Source organism: Giraffa tippelskirchi, chromosome 8 (genome assembly GCF_054371585.1).
Source record: "Giraffa tippelskirchi isolate mGirTip1 chromosome 8, T2T-mGirTip1v1.2.pri, whole genome shotgun sequence".
Classification (NCBI taxonomy): domain Eukaryota; kingdom Metazoa; phylum Chordata; class Mammalia; order Artiodactyla; family Giraffidae; genus Giraffa; species Giraffa tippelskirchi.
In genome coordinates this window covers 53,881,861-53,898,830 of record NC_137282.1, presented here as the reverse complement: position 1 = coordinate 53,898,830, position 16,970 = coordinate 53,881,861, and the positions used below count along the sequence as shown (strand labels likewise).

Genomic DNA, 16,970 nt, shown 5'->3' with positions numbered 1-16,970 from the left:
TCCTCAGTCCATGGAATTTTCCAGGCAAGGGTACTGGAGTGGATTGCCATTTCTTTCTCCAGGGGTTCTTCCTGACCCAGGGATCGAACCCTGGTCTCCTGCATTGCAGGCAGACAGATGCTTTACTGTCTGAGCCACCAGGGAAGCAGATATGATGGGCTTTAAGTAGGTGATAATGTGTGTAGCCGACTCACTGGAAAAGCCGCTGATGCTGAGAAAGATTGAGGGCAGAAGGAGAAGAGGGCAGCAGACAATGAGATGGCATCACCAATGCCATGGACATGAACTTGGGCAGACTTCAGGAGATGGTGAGGGACAGGGAGTCCTGGTGTGCTGCAGTCCATGGGATCGCAAAGAGTCGGACACGACTGGGTGACTGAACAGCAATAGCAACATGCACAGCAGGCTCAGTCATAGCCGACTCTTGTTGACCCCATGGACTACAGACCACCAGGCTCCTCTATTCATAGAACTGTCCAGGCTCCTCTGTCCACGGAATTTTCCAGGCAAGATTACTGGAGCAGGTGGTCATTTCCCACTCCAGAGGATCGTCTCAACCCAGGGATCAAACCCATGTCTCCTGCGTCTCCGTCATTGGCAGGCAGATTCTTTACCACTGCACCACTTGGGCTTCCCAGTAGGTGCTAAACTGAGTGCTAACTTCCTCCTGATGGTCTTGTAGCTTGAAGGTCAAGTCTCTTACTATGTAAAGACAAAGGCCAGGCTCTAGAGCCTGTGGTGTTCAAGGGTGATGCCTTCCTTGAGGATACCTCCTTTGGGGATGGTTTTTTTTGCGGGGGGTGCGGGATTCCAACTTGGGGTCAGCTAGCAAATACCCTGGCCATGCTTTACTCTTTTTTTTTTTTTTTAACCATTTCATCAAGGACATCTAGGCCAAACCACTCCTTTACAGCCATGGAATTTGACACCAAGATAATGTAGCTTAGTTTCCCTCAGGACAATGGACAAGATGTATCAAAGCTAAAGCTCAAATCAGATCTCCTAATTCCAAATCAAAGGTCATTTCATGTACATTCAATAATTAGGATTCAAGATGAATAGATTTTCTGAGATCCCTCTTTGTTAAGTTACTGATTTCATCAAAGTATAAGAATGAAGCACAGTTCAGTAGGTAAACCCCAGGTCAAGAACAAATTCATTAATTGGCTTTTATGATTCTTACCTTGCTATGTAAATTCTTGAAGTTACATTAATGACAATGGAAAAAAGGAAAAGTGTCCGCCTGTAGCATATTTTTATGATTACTTCCACTTAAAAATAGAGACAAAAGGCTAACATTAGCTTATTTTTTTCCCCTGGCTAAGAAATAAGCTTGATTTTGGTTTTACTATGCAATAAATTACAATACGTTTCACACTGGTCAACATGACCTTGCTGCTGCTGCTGCTGCTGCTAAGTCGCGTGAGTCGTGTCTGACTCTGTGCGACCCCATAGACGGCAGCCCACCAGGCTCCCCCGTCCCTGGGATTCTCTAGGCAAGAGTATTGGAGTGGGTTGCCATTTCCTTCTCCAGGGCATGAAAGTGAAAAGTGAAAGTGGAGTCGCTCAGTCATGTCCGACTCAGTGACCCCATGGACTGCAGCCCGCCAGGCTCCTCCGTCCATGGGATTTTCCAGGCAAGAGTACTGGAGTGGGGTGCCATTGCCTTCTCCACATGACCTTGCTAGAAGAATGTTTTATTAAAACTTATTTTCCAAAGTGAGAACAAACAGTGAAAGCCAACTATTAGAGTTTTATTATCAGCTGAATTATGTCCCTCCCAAGCTCAGATGTTAGATCTTAACTCCCAGCTCCTGAGAATGTTACTGCATTTAGAAATAGTCTTTGAAGCAGTAACTAAGATAATATGAGGTCTTTAGCCTGGGCCCTAATCCAACATGACTGGTGTCCTTAGAGGACGAGGAGATCAGGACGTAGACCCATGGGGGAAGAGCAAATGAGGACACGGCCAGAAGGTGACCACCTACGAGTTGAGGACTGATGCCTCCGAGAAGCAGCCCTAACCCTCCGAATGGGGAGACAGTAAATTTCTGTTGCTTGAACCACCTCGTCTGTGGTGCTCTGCTACCACAGCCTGAGCAAGGTGATAAGGAGACCAGCCGCCACCTCCTTCTGATCAGGCGGGAGGCAGTGAGCTTGGAGCGCTGGGGGGAATCATGGGAGGCTGGAGCCCCCATCAACAACAGAGCTGCAGAGATGGGCTCCTAAGACCCCCTGCACCTTCTGCCCCCCGTGGATTCTGTTCCCATCATTCAAAGAGGACCTTCAGTGCTGAATCAGGTCTCAAGAGAACCATTCATTCTGCAGCTGAAATAGACACACCAATCAGGAGTGGAGGACTGCTCAGGTGCTGGCGGAGCAGGTGTGGGAGGATGGGGGTGGGGTGGGGTGAGTGGTGTCACGCCTGTTCTCCACATCCATGTGGACTTTGCCCTTCCCTTTTCAGTACCCGAGCGAGAGTATTCCATTCAGCGGCAACACAAGACTGCGGTAAATTCAGGGCTCCTTCTACAAGATTTAAATATACTTTTAAAAGCAGATTCTTTTTATTAGATGCCTGATATTGGTAAGCAGCTCAACATAAGGTAAAAATAATAACTCCTCTTCTTTCCTGCGTCTAATTCAAGAGTAAACCAGATAAAATAAATTTCCTAGGTGCTTTCTAGCCAGAGTGTGATTATCACTGGTATTACTTTGTGATGGGGTTTTCTCAAGGTCACTCCAGAATTAGCGGCACCACGGGACCAAGTGCTCATCCATTATATGGGTTAAAATGACTAATTGAGGGTCTGAGTTTAATTATACTCATAAGCAAAGGCACAGTGCAGCTCCTTTGACGGCCTTAATAACATTCTCCTGTACACAAAGATAGATGGGAAAAATTAGGGTTGTATATTGTTGTCCTTCAGGACAAGATGCTGAAGTGGGAATAGAATAATAAAAGTAAAGAAATGGCTCGGCAGCACTAGGAAATGAGCTGTGGATGTTAGCAACGCCAGCCTTATGCAAATACTTCAGCTGGAGATAAAGCCCTACGTGCTTGCGACTAAATGTAACACAGCCAGACAGTAAGGCCCATCTGAGTTGTCGTTTTGAGCAAGCAGACTTTTAGAAAGCAAAAAAAGGATACTCAGGAAGGCTTTACCTGCAGTTCATGATGAAATGATGATCAAGGACTTGAAGGGATCGTTAGGATATTGATTTGTGATATTTTAAATGGAAAAACGCAGTCATGCTTTCCACTAAATTCTGAAAGCATTCAATCTGTACTCAGCCATGAGAATGGACTTCCTTAAATGAGACTTAAGTCATGTCACGTGCTCTGTGTGAGGCTTGAGAATGACTGTGGACTGTCACGTGTGCATGCTAAGTCACTTCAGTCGTGTCTGACTCTTTGCAACCCTATGAATTGTAGCCCTCCAGGCTCCTCTGCCCATGGGATTCTCCATGGCATGGGTTGCCATGCCCTCCTGCAGGGGATCTTCCTGACCCAGGGGTCGAACCCACATCTCTTACATCTCCTAAACTGGCAACTGGTTTACCACTAGCACCACCTGGGAAGTCCGCGGGCTGTCATGGTACCCAACAAGTTCAAAGCCAGCAAGTCCTTGAAACTTTCCTTGTGAGCATGTGTGTGTTCAGTTGTGTCTGACTCTTTGTGACCCCATGGACTGTAGCCCACCAGGCTGTCCATAGAATTTTCCAGGCAAGAACACTGATGTGGATTGTCATTTCCTACTTGAGGAGATGTTTCAGAAGCAAGTTCTAAGTCAGGAGGGAAAGGAAGGGCAGCTCAAAAACGGGCAGAAACCACGAGCCTCAATTCTTCACGCTGGGAGATGCTTATTTAACAGCCACCAATCAAAACGGTTGGACTTGAACTTCTTTAGCTGACGCATCCTCACCTGGCCTTGCAGAGCCAATTCTGCTGCAGGGGGTGAGTTGCCGTGAACCTGAGCTATGGAGGGGAACGCCCTTGGCTTAGAGAAGAGCGACTTTCTGGACTTCCCTGGTGGCTCAGTGAATAAGAACCTGCTGGCCAATGCAGGGGACACCAGTTTGATCCCTGGTCCAGGAAGATTCCACATACTGGGGAGCAACTGAACCCGTGGACCATAACTACTGAGCCTGTACTCCACAAGAGAAGTCACTGCAATGAGAAGCCCACACAGTGCAACAAGGAGTAGCCTCTGCTCGCTGCAACTAGAGAAAGCCCACAAGCAGCAATGGAGACCCAGCAAGGCCAACATAAATAACACTTAAAAAATAAAATAAAGAATGACTTTCTATCTGGATCTGCTGCTATTGGCTCAGTGTGTGCACTGTCTAGGGACAGGCAGCCTCTCTAGGTTATTCACCCCTTTTTTCTCCTTGGGCTATATCCTCAGGTGCTTCCTCTACTTGGTGGGGTCTCTGGGTTCCTCACTAGGGTGACTGTATCAGGTTCCTAGCGCTGCCAGAACAAACTGCCACAAAGTGAAGTGAAGTCGCTCAGTCGTGTCCAACTCTTTGCAACCCCATGGACTGTAGCCCACCAGGCTCCTCCGTGCATGGGATTTTCCAGGCAAGAATACTGGAGTGGGTTGCCATTTCCTTCTCCAGGAGATCTTCCCGACCCAGGGATTGAACCCAGGTCTCCCGCATTGTAGGCAGATGCTTTACCGTCTGAGCCACCAGGGAAGTCCACCAAAAAAAAAACTAAAAAAAAACTGTCACAAACTGGATGTCTAAAAACTACAGAATGTTATTCTTCCATAGTTCTGGAGGTTAGGAGTCCAAGATCAAGGTGTCCGCAGGGCTGTGATCTCTCTGAAGGCTCTGGGGAAGAATCCTTTGCCTCCTTCTAGCTTCGGGTGGTTGCTGGCAGGCCCTATCATTCCTGGGCTTACAGCTACATCACTCCATTCTCTGCCTCTGTCTTCGTACGGCTGTCCTCACCCCGTGCGCTTCTGTGTGTGTATAAGTCCTCTTCTCGTAAGGATACCACTCACCAGACATAGGGTTTACCCTAATTCAGTGTGACCTCATCTTTTTATTAAATATCATTGAAGTGTAGTTGACTAACAATGTTGTGCTTATTTCCACTGTACAGCAGAGTGAGTCAGTTACATGTATATATTCTTTTACATTGTGGTTTATCACAGGATACTGAATACAGTTCCCCGTGCTCTACAGTATGACCCTGTTGTTTAGCCATCCTATATATGAGACTTTGCATCTGCTAATCCGAAACTCCCAATCTGCCCTCTCCCCACACCCCTCACCTCTTAGCAACCACAAGTCTGTTCTCTATGTCTGCGAGCTTGTTTCTCTTTCATATATAAGTTCATTTGTGTCGTATTTTAGATCCCATATATGAGTGATATTCAGATGGCAAAGAATCCACCTGCAATGTGGGAGACCTGGGTTTGATCCCTGGGTTGTGAAGATCCCCTGGAGGACGGCATGGCAACCCACTCCAGTATTCTTGCCTGGAGAATCCCATGGACAGAGGAGCCTGGCAGGCTACAGTCCATGGAGTCACAAAGAGTTGGTCAGAACTGAGTGACTAAGCACAGCAGATATGGCACTTGCAGTGTGACCTTATCATTTAACTAATTATGTCTGCAAAGACCCTATTTCCAAATAGGGTCACATTCTGAGGCTCCTGGTTGACACAGATTTGGGGGGACACTTATCCAACCTATACTATTAGACACTTATCCAACCAGTCCATTCTAAAGGAGATCAGTCCTAAACGTTCATTGGAAGGACTGATGTTGAAGCTGAAACCCCAATCCTTTGGCCACCTGATGCGAACAGCTGACTCATTTGAAAAGACCCTGATGCTGGGAAAGATTGAAGGTGGGAGGAGAAGGGGACAACAGAGGATGAGATGGTTGGATGGCATCACCGACTCAATGCACATGAGTTTTAGTCAACTCCGGGAGTTGGTGATGGACAGGGAGGCCTGGCATGCTGCAGTCCTTGGAGTCACAAAGAGTCAGACATGACTGAGTGACTGAACTGAACTGAACTATCCCACCTATAGCGATGGCCTCAGCCAAAATAAGCTTGCCCACAGGCAGAGCCAGACTGACCTTCACTAGCAAGCATTCAGTGTTTAGCTGGTCAACACACATTCTGGCTGAAGGTGATGATTCTTCCACTAAATGTTATAGGAGGGTATTTGATCACATGGTGTGCAGTGAAACAATCACAGGTACATAACTGAGTCAATTTCAAGGTCTATATTACCTGAGTAAGGCCACAGAAAAATGGTTTCCCTGGAGGAATCCTTACGCATAAAGAGGAAAAAAACCAACACAATAACTTCATGAATAATTAAGTCCTAGGCTGTTCTAACATCTTTCCATAGTTATTTTAAGCCATATTCACAAATTTTTAATTTTTAAAGACAAAATTTAAAAAGGAGGAGAAACGAGGAGTAAGTCAGGTGTTGCTGTGTGTGACTGGTCGAGGGGAGGGTGCGTGCAGCAGAGACTGAGTAGAGACGAAGTTGACCCCTGCCCACCACCCCCGGCTCTGACACCCGAGGGCCCCACCTGCCACTCCCTCCTGGAAACCCATAATCTATCATTCTTAACAGCTCTCTCCTTCAACAAAGTTTAAGAGAACTTTTTTTTTTTTTTTTCCCATTTCTATCCTCTTTTCTCAGTGATGGATAGATATTTCAGGAACAAATAGGTCAGCTTTTAAAAAATTTCATTTCTTACTCCCAAAATGAATTTTAAGTGGAAAAGGACTAAGGGCATTACCTTTCATTTTATATTTCATATGTGCTTAAATTTTGGCTATGTCAACGTGTTATGCCATCTTCCCACAAAGATGCACCATGCCTTTCTAGAAAAGGCAAAGCCAAGGGGCTCTTCTCTGTAGAATGTTCCCAGGGAGTGTGTCCAATGCTTGAGACTGGTAGGGCGGACACCACCACTGATATTGGTACAACATGCCTGGCCAGAGGGAAAGCAGGAGAAACTGGACAGAGTCTTTTAAGACATTTCATTTCGTACAAAGACTGGACAATGTGAGTGTTCTAGATCCTAGTTTACTAAGGCATAGGTCTTTTTTTTAACTTAAATTTCACTCTGATAAGCTTTTGAATATTTAAGAGTGGGGCAATTTGCATTTATAATCTTTTTTTTTTTCTGTATGAAAAATAAAAAGGTATACTCTTTCAGAATAGCAATTGCTTACATTTTCCATCTTGGCTTCCTGCCCTGAAATGACATAAAAAAGTTTGAATCCTGCTAGGAACAAAAGTTGAGAATAATGATGTCTGATAATGATCTGATAAATTTACTTTTACCTATCATACACTCCTACTGGAGTTATAAGCTACACGGAGCTCGGAAACACTATCCCAGGAAAAGAGTTTAATTTTCTTTTACACTTCATTTTCTTCGTATATTCTTGAAACTGTAGTTGTAGAAACAATCCAAAACTATGAACTCACTTTAAGTCATCAGTAAACAGATGGAGGAGTTTAAGAACTGGAAAAATAATGTCCACTCTATTATCTAGGACATGTCTTAAAATGTAGTCTTAAAAAAAAAAAAAGATACTCATCATACTAATTGTTTAAATTCAAATGTAAGACAGAGGTGGAGACAGGGGACTTAAGTGGGGGTAGGTGACTAACTCTGTGTGGGTCCCCTGTCATCCATACTCTGGGTCTTAGGAGAGGAGAAAAGAAAGTAAGAAATAAGGAGGAAGGAGGAGACAACTGACAATTAAAGGCAAAAGGGATCTTGGCCAAGTAGATGCCACTCAGCGAATGTCAAGAAGCAAATGAAAGAACCAGCACCTGGGAGAGGGCTGTCCATTCTTCGGTTGGGTGGTTGTCTGTGTTGCTCCAGCACAGATCTACAATCTCATCCCACATAACACTGCGTTTCCCATCTGTGTGGTGTAGTGGGCGGGCATAGTCTGGATCAGGAGTCAGGATGTGGATGAAAATACTGGCTTCCTGACTTATGACACATGACCTATTGAACTTATAATAAATATGAGAATGAATGATGTATGTGAAGTAGAAGCTCCTGGACCTTGGAAGTCAGGAATTTTATAAACAAAAATGCTCCTCTTAATTTTACATAAAAATTGGCACACTCTGTAGAACAAATGCAATTCATTATCTTTTTTTACAAGATAAACAGGGTTCTAAATCACATACTTATGTTTTAGCCTGATTTCATGGAGTATGACAGTGGTGGTTATGACACATTGGAAAAGACTTGTAACATGCGACTTAGGCATTTTTATACAATTTAGGTAAATTTCAAGGGTAAAAAGATATGCAGATATTGGGAGGAAATGTATGAAAAATGCTAATGATGGTTATCTCTAGGGGATGAGGTTTATGGGTGATTGTTACTTATTACTTTATGCTTGCAAGTATTTCTAGCAGTCAGCAATAAACGTGTACTACTTGTAAAGTTAGAAAAGAAACAATAATGTCTTTAAAAGTGAAAAAAAGATTAAAGTTATAAATTAATGGACCAGATCAAGGTATGCAAATGTTACATAAACTCACTATATCATCTTCTTGGGCAAATTCACTGTATCATTTGTTATATAAAATATATAGAGTACATAAAAATGACTAAAAGAACAATTGCTGTAATTTTATTTTCTGCTTTAAGAAGCAGAAAAGCACCAAATTCTTTCTAAATATTGTGATAGAAAAAAAAAATGTTTGTTGCAAAGGTATAAGCCCAGATGTGATTTACAAATTGAGATGATCTACTTATTAATTTACATTTTAAGGACTGTATTCAAATCATTTCTGCAGTTCCAGGAGGACTTTTGCTGAGTGCACTGCATTATCTATAATTCAGCTCAGTTACATGTGTTTCATATCCTCTTGTTTTGGGGGGATTTGATTTATTAAGTCTCAGTTACATACAAATAATGATTTGTGCCATAAAACTTCTCTAACATTTAATAAGATATTGAAGCTATAATTTAAATAAGAATAACATAAAATGATGAAAACGTTTCCAAAATAAAAGGCAGACCTAAAACAGCTACGGAGATAGCTCTCATAGCTACAAACCAGTAATGGTTAAATTTAACTGAATGGAATAAAACATTGATATTTACTTCTGTCTATAGGAGGTCCCTTAGAAATGAAGTCTGCAGGGCAGCCCCTAAATTCACAGCTCCAGCCTTCATGTCACTGCTCCCCTCCCTACCTGCTTTTACTCTGTCCTGTAAAATTGCTCCCAGACATAGCTGATCATTATGTTCTCTTGGTAAAAGCTTTGCCATAGCTTTCTGCCCCTTAGAGATTCAAGTCTACCCTTCTGAGCTCTGCTTTGATAGCCCTTTATCACCTAGAATGAAACAACTAAGCAAGCTGCATTTCTTAAAGTCTGCTAGGTTTGCAGATTGCCTACAGATCTTGGAGTTATGTCCCCATGTCGGTGTCAGGTGTGTGTGCTCATCTTCCTGGCCTCAAGGAGCTCCCAAAGCATTGACTGGTAAAGCCCTTTCTCTGCCTGACCCCAGTCTCATCTGGTTCTTGAAAGCTTTTGTGACCACACTGGCTGAATAAGCCACTCCTTCCCCAGTTTTTCCTTCTGCACTATCCTGCATGCCAAGTTGCTTCATTCATGTCCAACTCTTTGCGACCCCCTGCACTGTAGCCCACCAGGCTCCTCTGTCCATGGGATTCTCTAGGCAAGAATACTGGAGCGGGTTGCCATTTCCTCCTCTAGAGGATCATCCTGACCCAGGGATCAAATCCACATCTATTATGTCTCCTGCACTGGCAGGGGGGTTCTTTACCACCAGCGCCAGCTGGGAAGCCCATTCTATACTATCCTAATCATAATACTAGGACTCATTGCATTGGTGTCATTGTCTTCCAAGGGATTAGAAAGTTAAGAGGTTGCTATGTTTATTTTTGGTTCCCTGGTCCCTTCCTGGCACACAGCAGGCACTTGGAAAATGCCCATGGATGAAACTGCTGAAAGGCAGGAACAGCATACAAAGTAACTTCTTTAATGTAAATAAAGATCTTGGTTTTGTTGAAAGAATTAAGAATGTCAATATAACCTCACATACTAAAATCTAGAAGGTTCCATCATGATATAAATGTTTAAAACACTTTTTATATATTTTTCCAACACTAGTTCTAAGCAAATGGTAGTAGTAGAAATTTCCTGAAACCTTTCATCTGCTGAGTCTTTATTTGATAAATTCATTTTAGCCCTTTCCCAGAGCTGTTTTCTTCCCCAGTTAGTCCAATCTGCTCATTAATGTAGAATGATGATTCATAATCATATTTAAATAAGAGATAAAAACTCATATTTCTTGCTATAAGAAGGGAAGTGTAATAGAACAGGACCTTATGGGGTCCTTCCCAGAACAGACCCTCATCCATGTTGTCCACTGGCCTTTTGTCTGTAGAAAAACTTTAGTCAAAGAATAAATTTAACCAGAGAAGTAAGAAGATGCAGAAAGAAAGGAAAACAGTCATGTAAGACAAAATAATACATTAGCCATTAAACAAAGTCAAGGACCTTTAGTTACTCCTCAAGGACTATAGATAATATTCTGAGCCATGTCCTTTGAGCTGTTCTGCAGATACTGAAACTCCCACCAGTGGGAGAAGTTAACTCTATGCTGCCCACAAGCATGTAGACCCCAGGCAGGTTGGAACCAGAAGGCTGATGATAGGCTACATGAAACTCTTTCTGAATCAAATGTCCTCCTTTTTGCTTCCTATGAGGTGGTCATTCCTGGCTTGAAGCAGAAACAGCACTGGTCAAGCCTCTGTGTTTGTGAACTTGGCCAGATGACCTACAAAGGGGAGCCATGAACCTTCACTAGTCTGGTTTCTTTATCTGAGTTTTATCACATGAAGCTGAATGTTCATATATCAGTATCCTTTATCCTTAAATCAAACATTATGAATATATAATTACATTACTATATAATTTATAGAGAATTTTAACTGATGGAGCTAAACCAATCTGTACTAACTATAACATCTACAATTGGTTCCGAAGCACTTCCTTCCAAGATCCTCATTAGGAATGATGACACTCTTTACAAGTCAAGGATGTTAAGAAAGGAAAACTACTTGTAATAGTTGCATATAACCAAAATAGAAAAATGAGATAAAAAGGGTCAGAAACGCCCACAGTTTTAGCTTTGGATGAGCTATATTTCTTCTAGTAGGGCAGGAGGTTTCTGAAGGATCATAGAATTTAAGAGGTTATAAAATGGATGTCTCAAAAGTGGGGTTTAGAGAACTGTAAATTTGGCTTATGGTGGAGCCTATCCAGAGAAATCATGTCAAAAGATCATTATTTCATGACCTTGAGGAAAAGCAAAATTATTGGAGGGTTTCCTATTCCTGTCCATGAATGCACACTGATATTTATGGAGGCCAGCTCTCTTTAGCTCCCTTTATGCATGCACATTCACACAAATACACACACCCTTCTCAAGACTGGAGGCTATGAGAATTGCTATAAATATTCATGAGAACTTTATTATTAATGTCACTAAAGTGATTCTGTGATTCTTCTCAGTTGAGACTGGTTCTTACACCTAGAAACTGATCAACTGTGAGAGAAGAGGCAGCTTTGAGGCAGCCCAGCTAAAGCAACTCTGTACATTTTACTTTTGAAATACAGACTATTTGACTAGGTATCTTAAACCACATCTATTCCACCATTAAGTTAAACTGGCAGAGATTTCTCACTTTCATACAATGTACAATATCCTTGGGAACACCGTTTCTAGAGATTAGAATAAGCATACCTTAATTATTACGTTCTTTTTTCTAAGAGCAAAAACTAAATGGAACATCTAAAACCTCTCAAGAGATTTCTGGGTGATGAGTTTTGAAAAAACACATTGGGAGATAATCACAACACATTTGCTACTTTTATTATTTAAAAAAAGACATTTCACACCACAGGCCTTATTAAAGAGCTATTTTTAAGAATTACAAGTTCTAGCAGTCACATTGAAAATTTTTTTAAAATAAAAATAGATACCAGAGACAATCACTGTGATCCCTAAGTATTTGTCATAGACTCTTCCAACCAATTGGTCTGCCTGGTTATTCTATATGCATGATATGTCACCACACTTGTTCTCAATCAAAGAAAACTAAATTTGGTTGCGATGGCAACATTTATTTATGTATTTTTTGCCTAAGATCTAAGAAAACATGTTAAATAAGTCAAATACTGGGGAAGGTACAGGGCAGAGGAAGATGAATATACCTCTTCAGTACCACATTAGAAATGACTTTTGCTAGCTTCTTGCACTCTATTGCCATAAGAATAAAAAGCACCTGAAGACAGAAGAAAGCGATGATGACACGGGACTCACCTTAGGCATCCAGTGGCGTTTCGCAGCACTTGTGAGGAATGCAGCTGTATCTTCCGATCGTCCTGAAGAGGTGAGTTTTCCCAGCCTGAGTGCGGGATAATCACCGCGTTGGTCAACACTGCCAGGGTGTCCTGGATGATTGGCATTTTGAGTGCATCGCAAGATGAGAGATTCCAAAGAACTCCTGCAAGATACACACAAACAGAGGTTTTGGATGGCCACCGTATTCCTTAATCGAGTTAACAGCATAAGTAGGAGGGACTAAGATAGTGTAAGCACGTGTCCTAGAGCATGCCCTTCACTTTAAGCATTTGTGTGAACCCATTACAAAAGTGCTATGAGGATCTAACACATAGGCAGAGGAACTGTAACATGATTATATTCATTCCATCATGGAGAGTAATTAAGGGTGAGAGCGCCAATGGAAGTGAGCACCTGCTTCCATTCACAATTAGTACAATGAATCCAAGTCCCCAAATTCTAACCAAGATCAAAAAGTTTTCAACTCTTTTGAAAAAATAAGGTAAAAAGATTAAATCCCCAAACCTTTTGAGATTATAAAAAAAAAAAAAAAAAAAAAGAAAGTGAGCTGAAATGGACTAGTAAGGCATCTGAAATAGACAGGTAAAACGTCTTTGTTTTATCCAAGATCTCAACATGCACCTGTGGTCTATCGGATTCACTTAGTTTCCTATAGAACCAGCCATCATTGTACAGAACCTTTCAAGAATCCAGTATCAGGTCTGGTGCTCACGGACTCTACAAGAAATTCAAATTTCCTGTCACTGGTTCTGTTAGCTTTTCTCTGAAAACAGTGCTCATGGAGGACCTATAGGTTGTTCTTCCTTATGTAACAGCAAAGACAGCAGTAGAAATGGAAGAGTGTGTCAACAGACAGACAGCTTAAAATGGAACTAACTTCAGAAAAGGTCTAAAAATTACATATATGTTATAATATCATTTGAAATACTTTTAAAATAATTGTTCTTTTTGTTGTTCAAAATCATACACATAAAAGTAAAAAAAAAAGAATAATATTCTCTTTTCCTGTGAAAGACTGCATTTCCCCCAAAGCGAATCTAAACAGACATCATCACTGCAGATACTGAAAATAAAATATCATAGCTGTCTTTAGAAACACAACTTATAGCTTACTTATTTAATAGCTTTTCAATAGATTTTAAAATGAGATTGTGCTTCATCTAACATGTTATTAATAAACAGAACTCATTTATTTCTTAAATTTGTTTTATTAGTTTCTTACATTGCACATATTGAGCTATCCAAAGGCATTAATAATACTAACCTGAAAGTCAATGATACCTGATTAATAACTAAAATAATACTTTTAAATCAGTTCTACAAAAATGTGACTTTAGAAACAAACTTTTCAATGGCTGAGTAATATTCCATTATGTATATGTACCACAGCTTCCTTATCCATTCGTCTGATGATGGACATCTAGGTTGCTTCCATGTCCTGGCTATTGTAAACAGTGCTGTGATGAACATTGGGGTACACGTGTCTCTTTCAATTCTGGTTTCCTTGGTGTGTATGCCCAGCAGTGGGATTGTTGGGTCATATGGCAGTTCTATTCCCAGTTTTTTAAGGAATCTCCACATTGTTCTCCATAGTGGCTGTACTAGTTTGCATTCCCACCAACAGTGTAAGAGGGTTCCCTTTTCTCCACACCCTCTCCAGCATTTATTGCTTGTAGACTTTTGGAGAGCAGCCATTCTGACTGGCGTGAAATGGTACCTCATTGTGGTTTTGATTTGCATTTCTCTAATAATGAGTGATGTTGAGCATCTTTTCATGGGTTTGAAAGGATACATTTGAATCAGTTCTATTGAGATGGATGAAACTGGAGCCCATTATACAGAGTGAAGTAAGCCAGAAAGAAAAACACCAATACAGTACACTAATGCATATATATGGAATTTGAAAAATGGTAACGATAACCCTATATGCGAGACAGAATAAGAAACACAGATGCACAGAACAGTCTTATGGACTCTGAGGGAGAAGGTGAGGGTGGGACGTTCTGAGAGAATAGCATTGAAACATGTATATTATCACATGTGAAACAGAACGCCATTCCAGGCTCGATGCATGAGACAAATGCTCAGGGCTGGGGCAATGGGATGACCCAGAGGGATGGGATGGGGAGGGAGTTGGGAGGGGGGTTCAAGATGGGGAACACATGTAAACCCATGGCTGATTCATGTCAATGTATGGCCAAAACCACGACAATATTGTAAAGTAATTAGCCCCCAAGGGAAAAAAAAAATTTAGTTATTAAGCTGTAAAAAAAAAAAAAAAGAAACAAACTTTTCCACTGGTCTTTCAAAAGAACATTTTCTGGGAATTTTATTTAGGTAAATGCAAGAGAAACAAAATGTTTTTGGTACAAATGAATTGTTAGTACAGGGGGTTGGCTTGAGGGTGAATCCTGTCTGCCTGTTTTTGTAAATAAAGTTTTACTGGAACACAGCTCTGTCTGTTTGCTTACACATTGTCTATGGCTGCTTGTGTCCTACAAGGGAAAAGCTGAGATTTTGGGACCAAGATAGTATGGCTCCCAAGCCTAAACGAATTACTATTTAGCCTTTCCTACTCACCTCTGTGGTTAGTATATGGGCCATTTTCTATACACTTCTGTGTGCATGTTCGCATTGCCATTAGGATCCTATATAAAAATGCTTGTTGGTGCACAGAAGCTGCTCAAAATATATTCTGACTTGAACAGATGTGAAATGCTAGGAGCATTATCACATGCATTTATTTTGATTTAAATAATATATGAAGCTGCTTTTTAGTTCATTCCATTAGGAAACATTTTTCTGAATTTTAGATGATCAAAATAATCAAGATGAATACTTTCATTTATTCATAGTCTCACAACAATATTCTTTTTTCTAGTAAAATAAATACTTTTCAGTTTTAAAGAAGTACACTTAAATGAAATTACTATCTACCTCCAAGTTTGAGGATAACTTTAAAAAATATCACATTAAAGGGTTTGCATATTTTTTTAACTAAAATATATTTGATTTACAATATTGCATTAGTTTTAGATGTACTGCAAGGTGATTCAGATATATATATATATATATATATATATACATACATACACATTTATATACATATATATATATTTCAGATTATTTTCCAATATAGGTTATTCTGTTTTTCTAAGTATACAACACACATATACAGACACTAAACATTGAATTTTTTCATTGCTAAATCCTGATTTGAAAATTCAGGCTTGTAAATGTTTTAAAACATGGGTGCTATATTTTGCTATAAAATACATCTTCTCTAAAGACTAAACAGTAAAAGCCTTTTCCATTTTTATCATTCAATGAATTTAAAAGACTCTAAAGACATTCTGTAATAATAAAGGAATTTTTACTGCTTCCTAACAAACAGAAAATAGGTAGGAAAGGAAAGGAGGAAATCAAAGACGAGAAGGCCTCATGTACTATCTGATAAGAAGTGAAACGTGGGAAAGAAAGTGACATTTCAGGCGACTCTTCATCTGGCTGTTCCGCCACCACTTTTCTTATTAATTCCCTCATCAGTGTAACCTAATTCCGAATCAGGCACGGACAGAAGTTTCCTGTTCACGTCCCTCTGCCTTTCCAGACGGGCTCCATCTGTGTTTCACAGGCTGATCAACTTACCACAGTGCTTGACCCAGATCTCTAAATGCTCTCTCCTGGTTTCTATCCGCAGCCGACATGGGCTCCCCGGACTCTGAGAAACACGGGTATCTCTGGTCAGGGACATATTTTACCATGTCTGCGTGGATGAGGACTTGGTAAAGTGGATGCAACACTGCAGAATTTCAGCAAACCAGTTAGCGGCCGGGGTCCCTCCAAACTTGGAGATTGGGTTATATTATCTGGACAGAGATGAGCTTGAATGTAGAATCCGCAGTCTCTGGGGACACTGAGGTAAAGTGAGGTGCAATTGGCAGGAGTCAAGAGTGGGAACAGCTGGAACTCTACACCTGTCTTGCCAGACACCTACACACACACTAACTCACATGCACACACACATACACACACAGTACACATATACATCCACATATACTCACACACACATACACACACTCATACCTACACACATCCACACACTCATACAGCATACTTACATACAGATTCAGTCACACCTATACACATACCCTGCACACATACATTCATATATACTCACGCCTACACATATACACATATTCACACAATATACTTACACACACACGCACACAATGCACATGTACATTCACATATACTTACAAATACACACACAAACACACCTACACACATTCACACATATATTCACACACATACATACACACATGCTCACACCTACACACACATACATACACGCACTCATGCAATATATTTACACATAAACACACACATTTATACACACTCTTACCTACACATATACACACATTCACATGTATTCACACACACACTCACACAATATATATACACACTCTCATGTATACACATTCAGTTCAGTTCAGTTCAGTCGCTCAGTCATGTCCGACTCTTCGTGACCCCATGAATTGCAGCACGCC

General features: G+C 41.0%; 1 protein-coding gene across 3 annotated transcripts in view; it reads right to left on the bottom strand.

Moving 5' to 3' along the window:
* The window catches only part of CTNND2 (catenin delta 2), a 1,052,534-nt gene that overhangs the window by 177,477 nt on the left and 858,087 nt on the right, over positions 1-16,970 (bottom strand). For all 3 annotated transcript variants that reach the window (XM_081517461.1, XM_081517462.1, XM_081517463.1), the window contains one exon: positions 12,379-12,562. In XM_081517461.1, the coding sequence (XP_081373587.1) occupies positions 12,379-12,562 (184 nt within the window). The remainder of the gene's footprint in view (positions 1-12,378; positions 12,563-16,970) is intronic.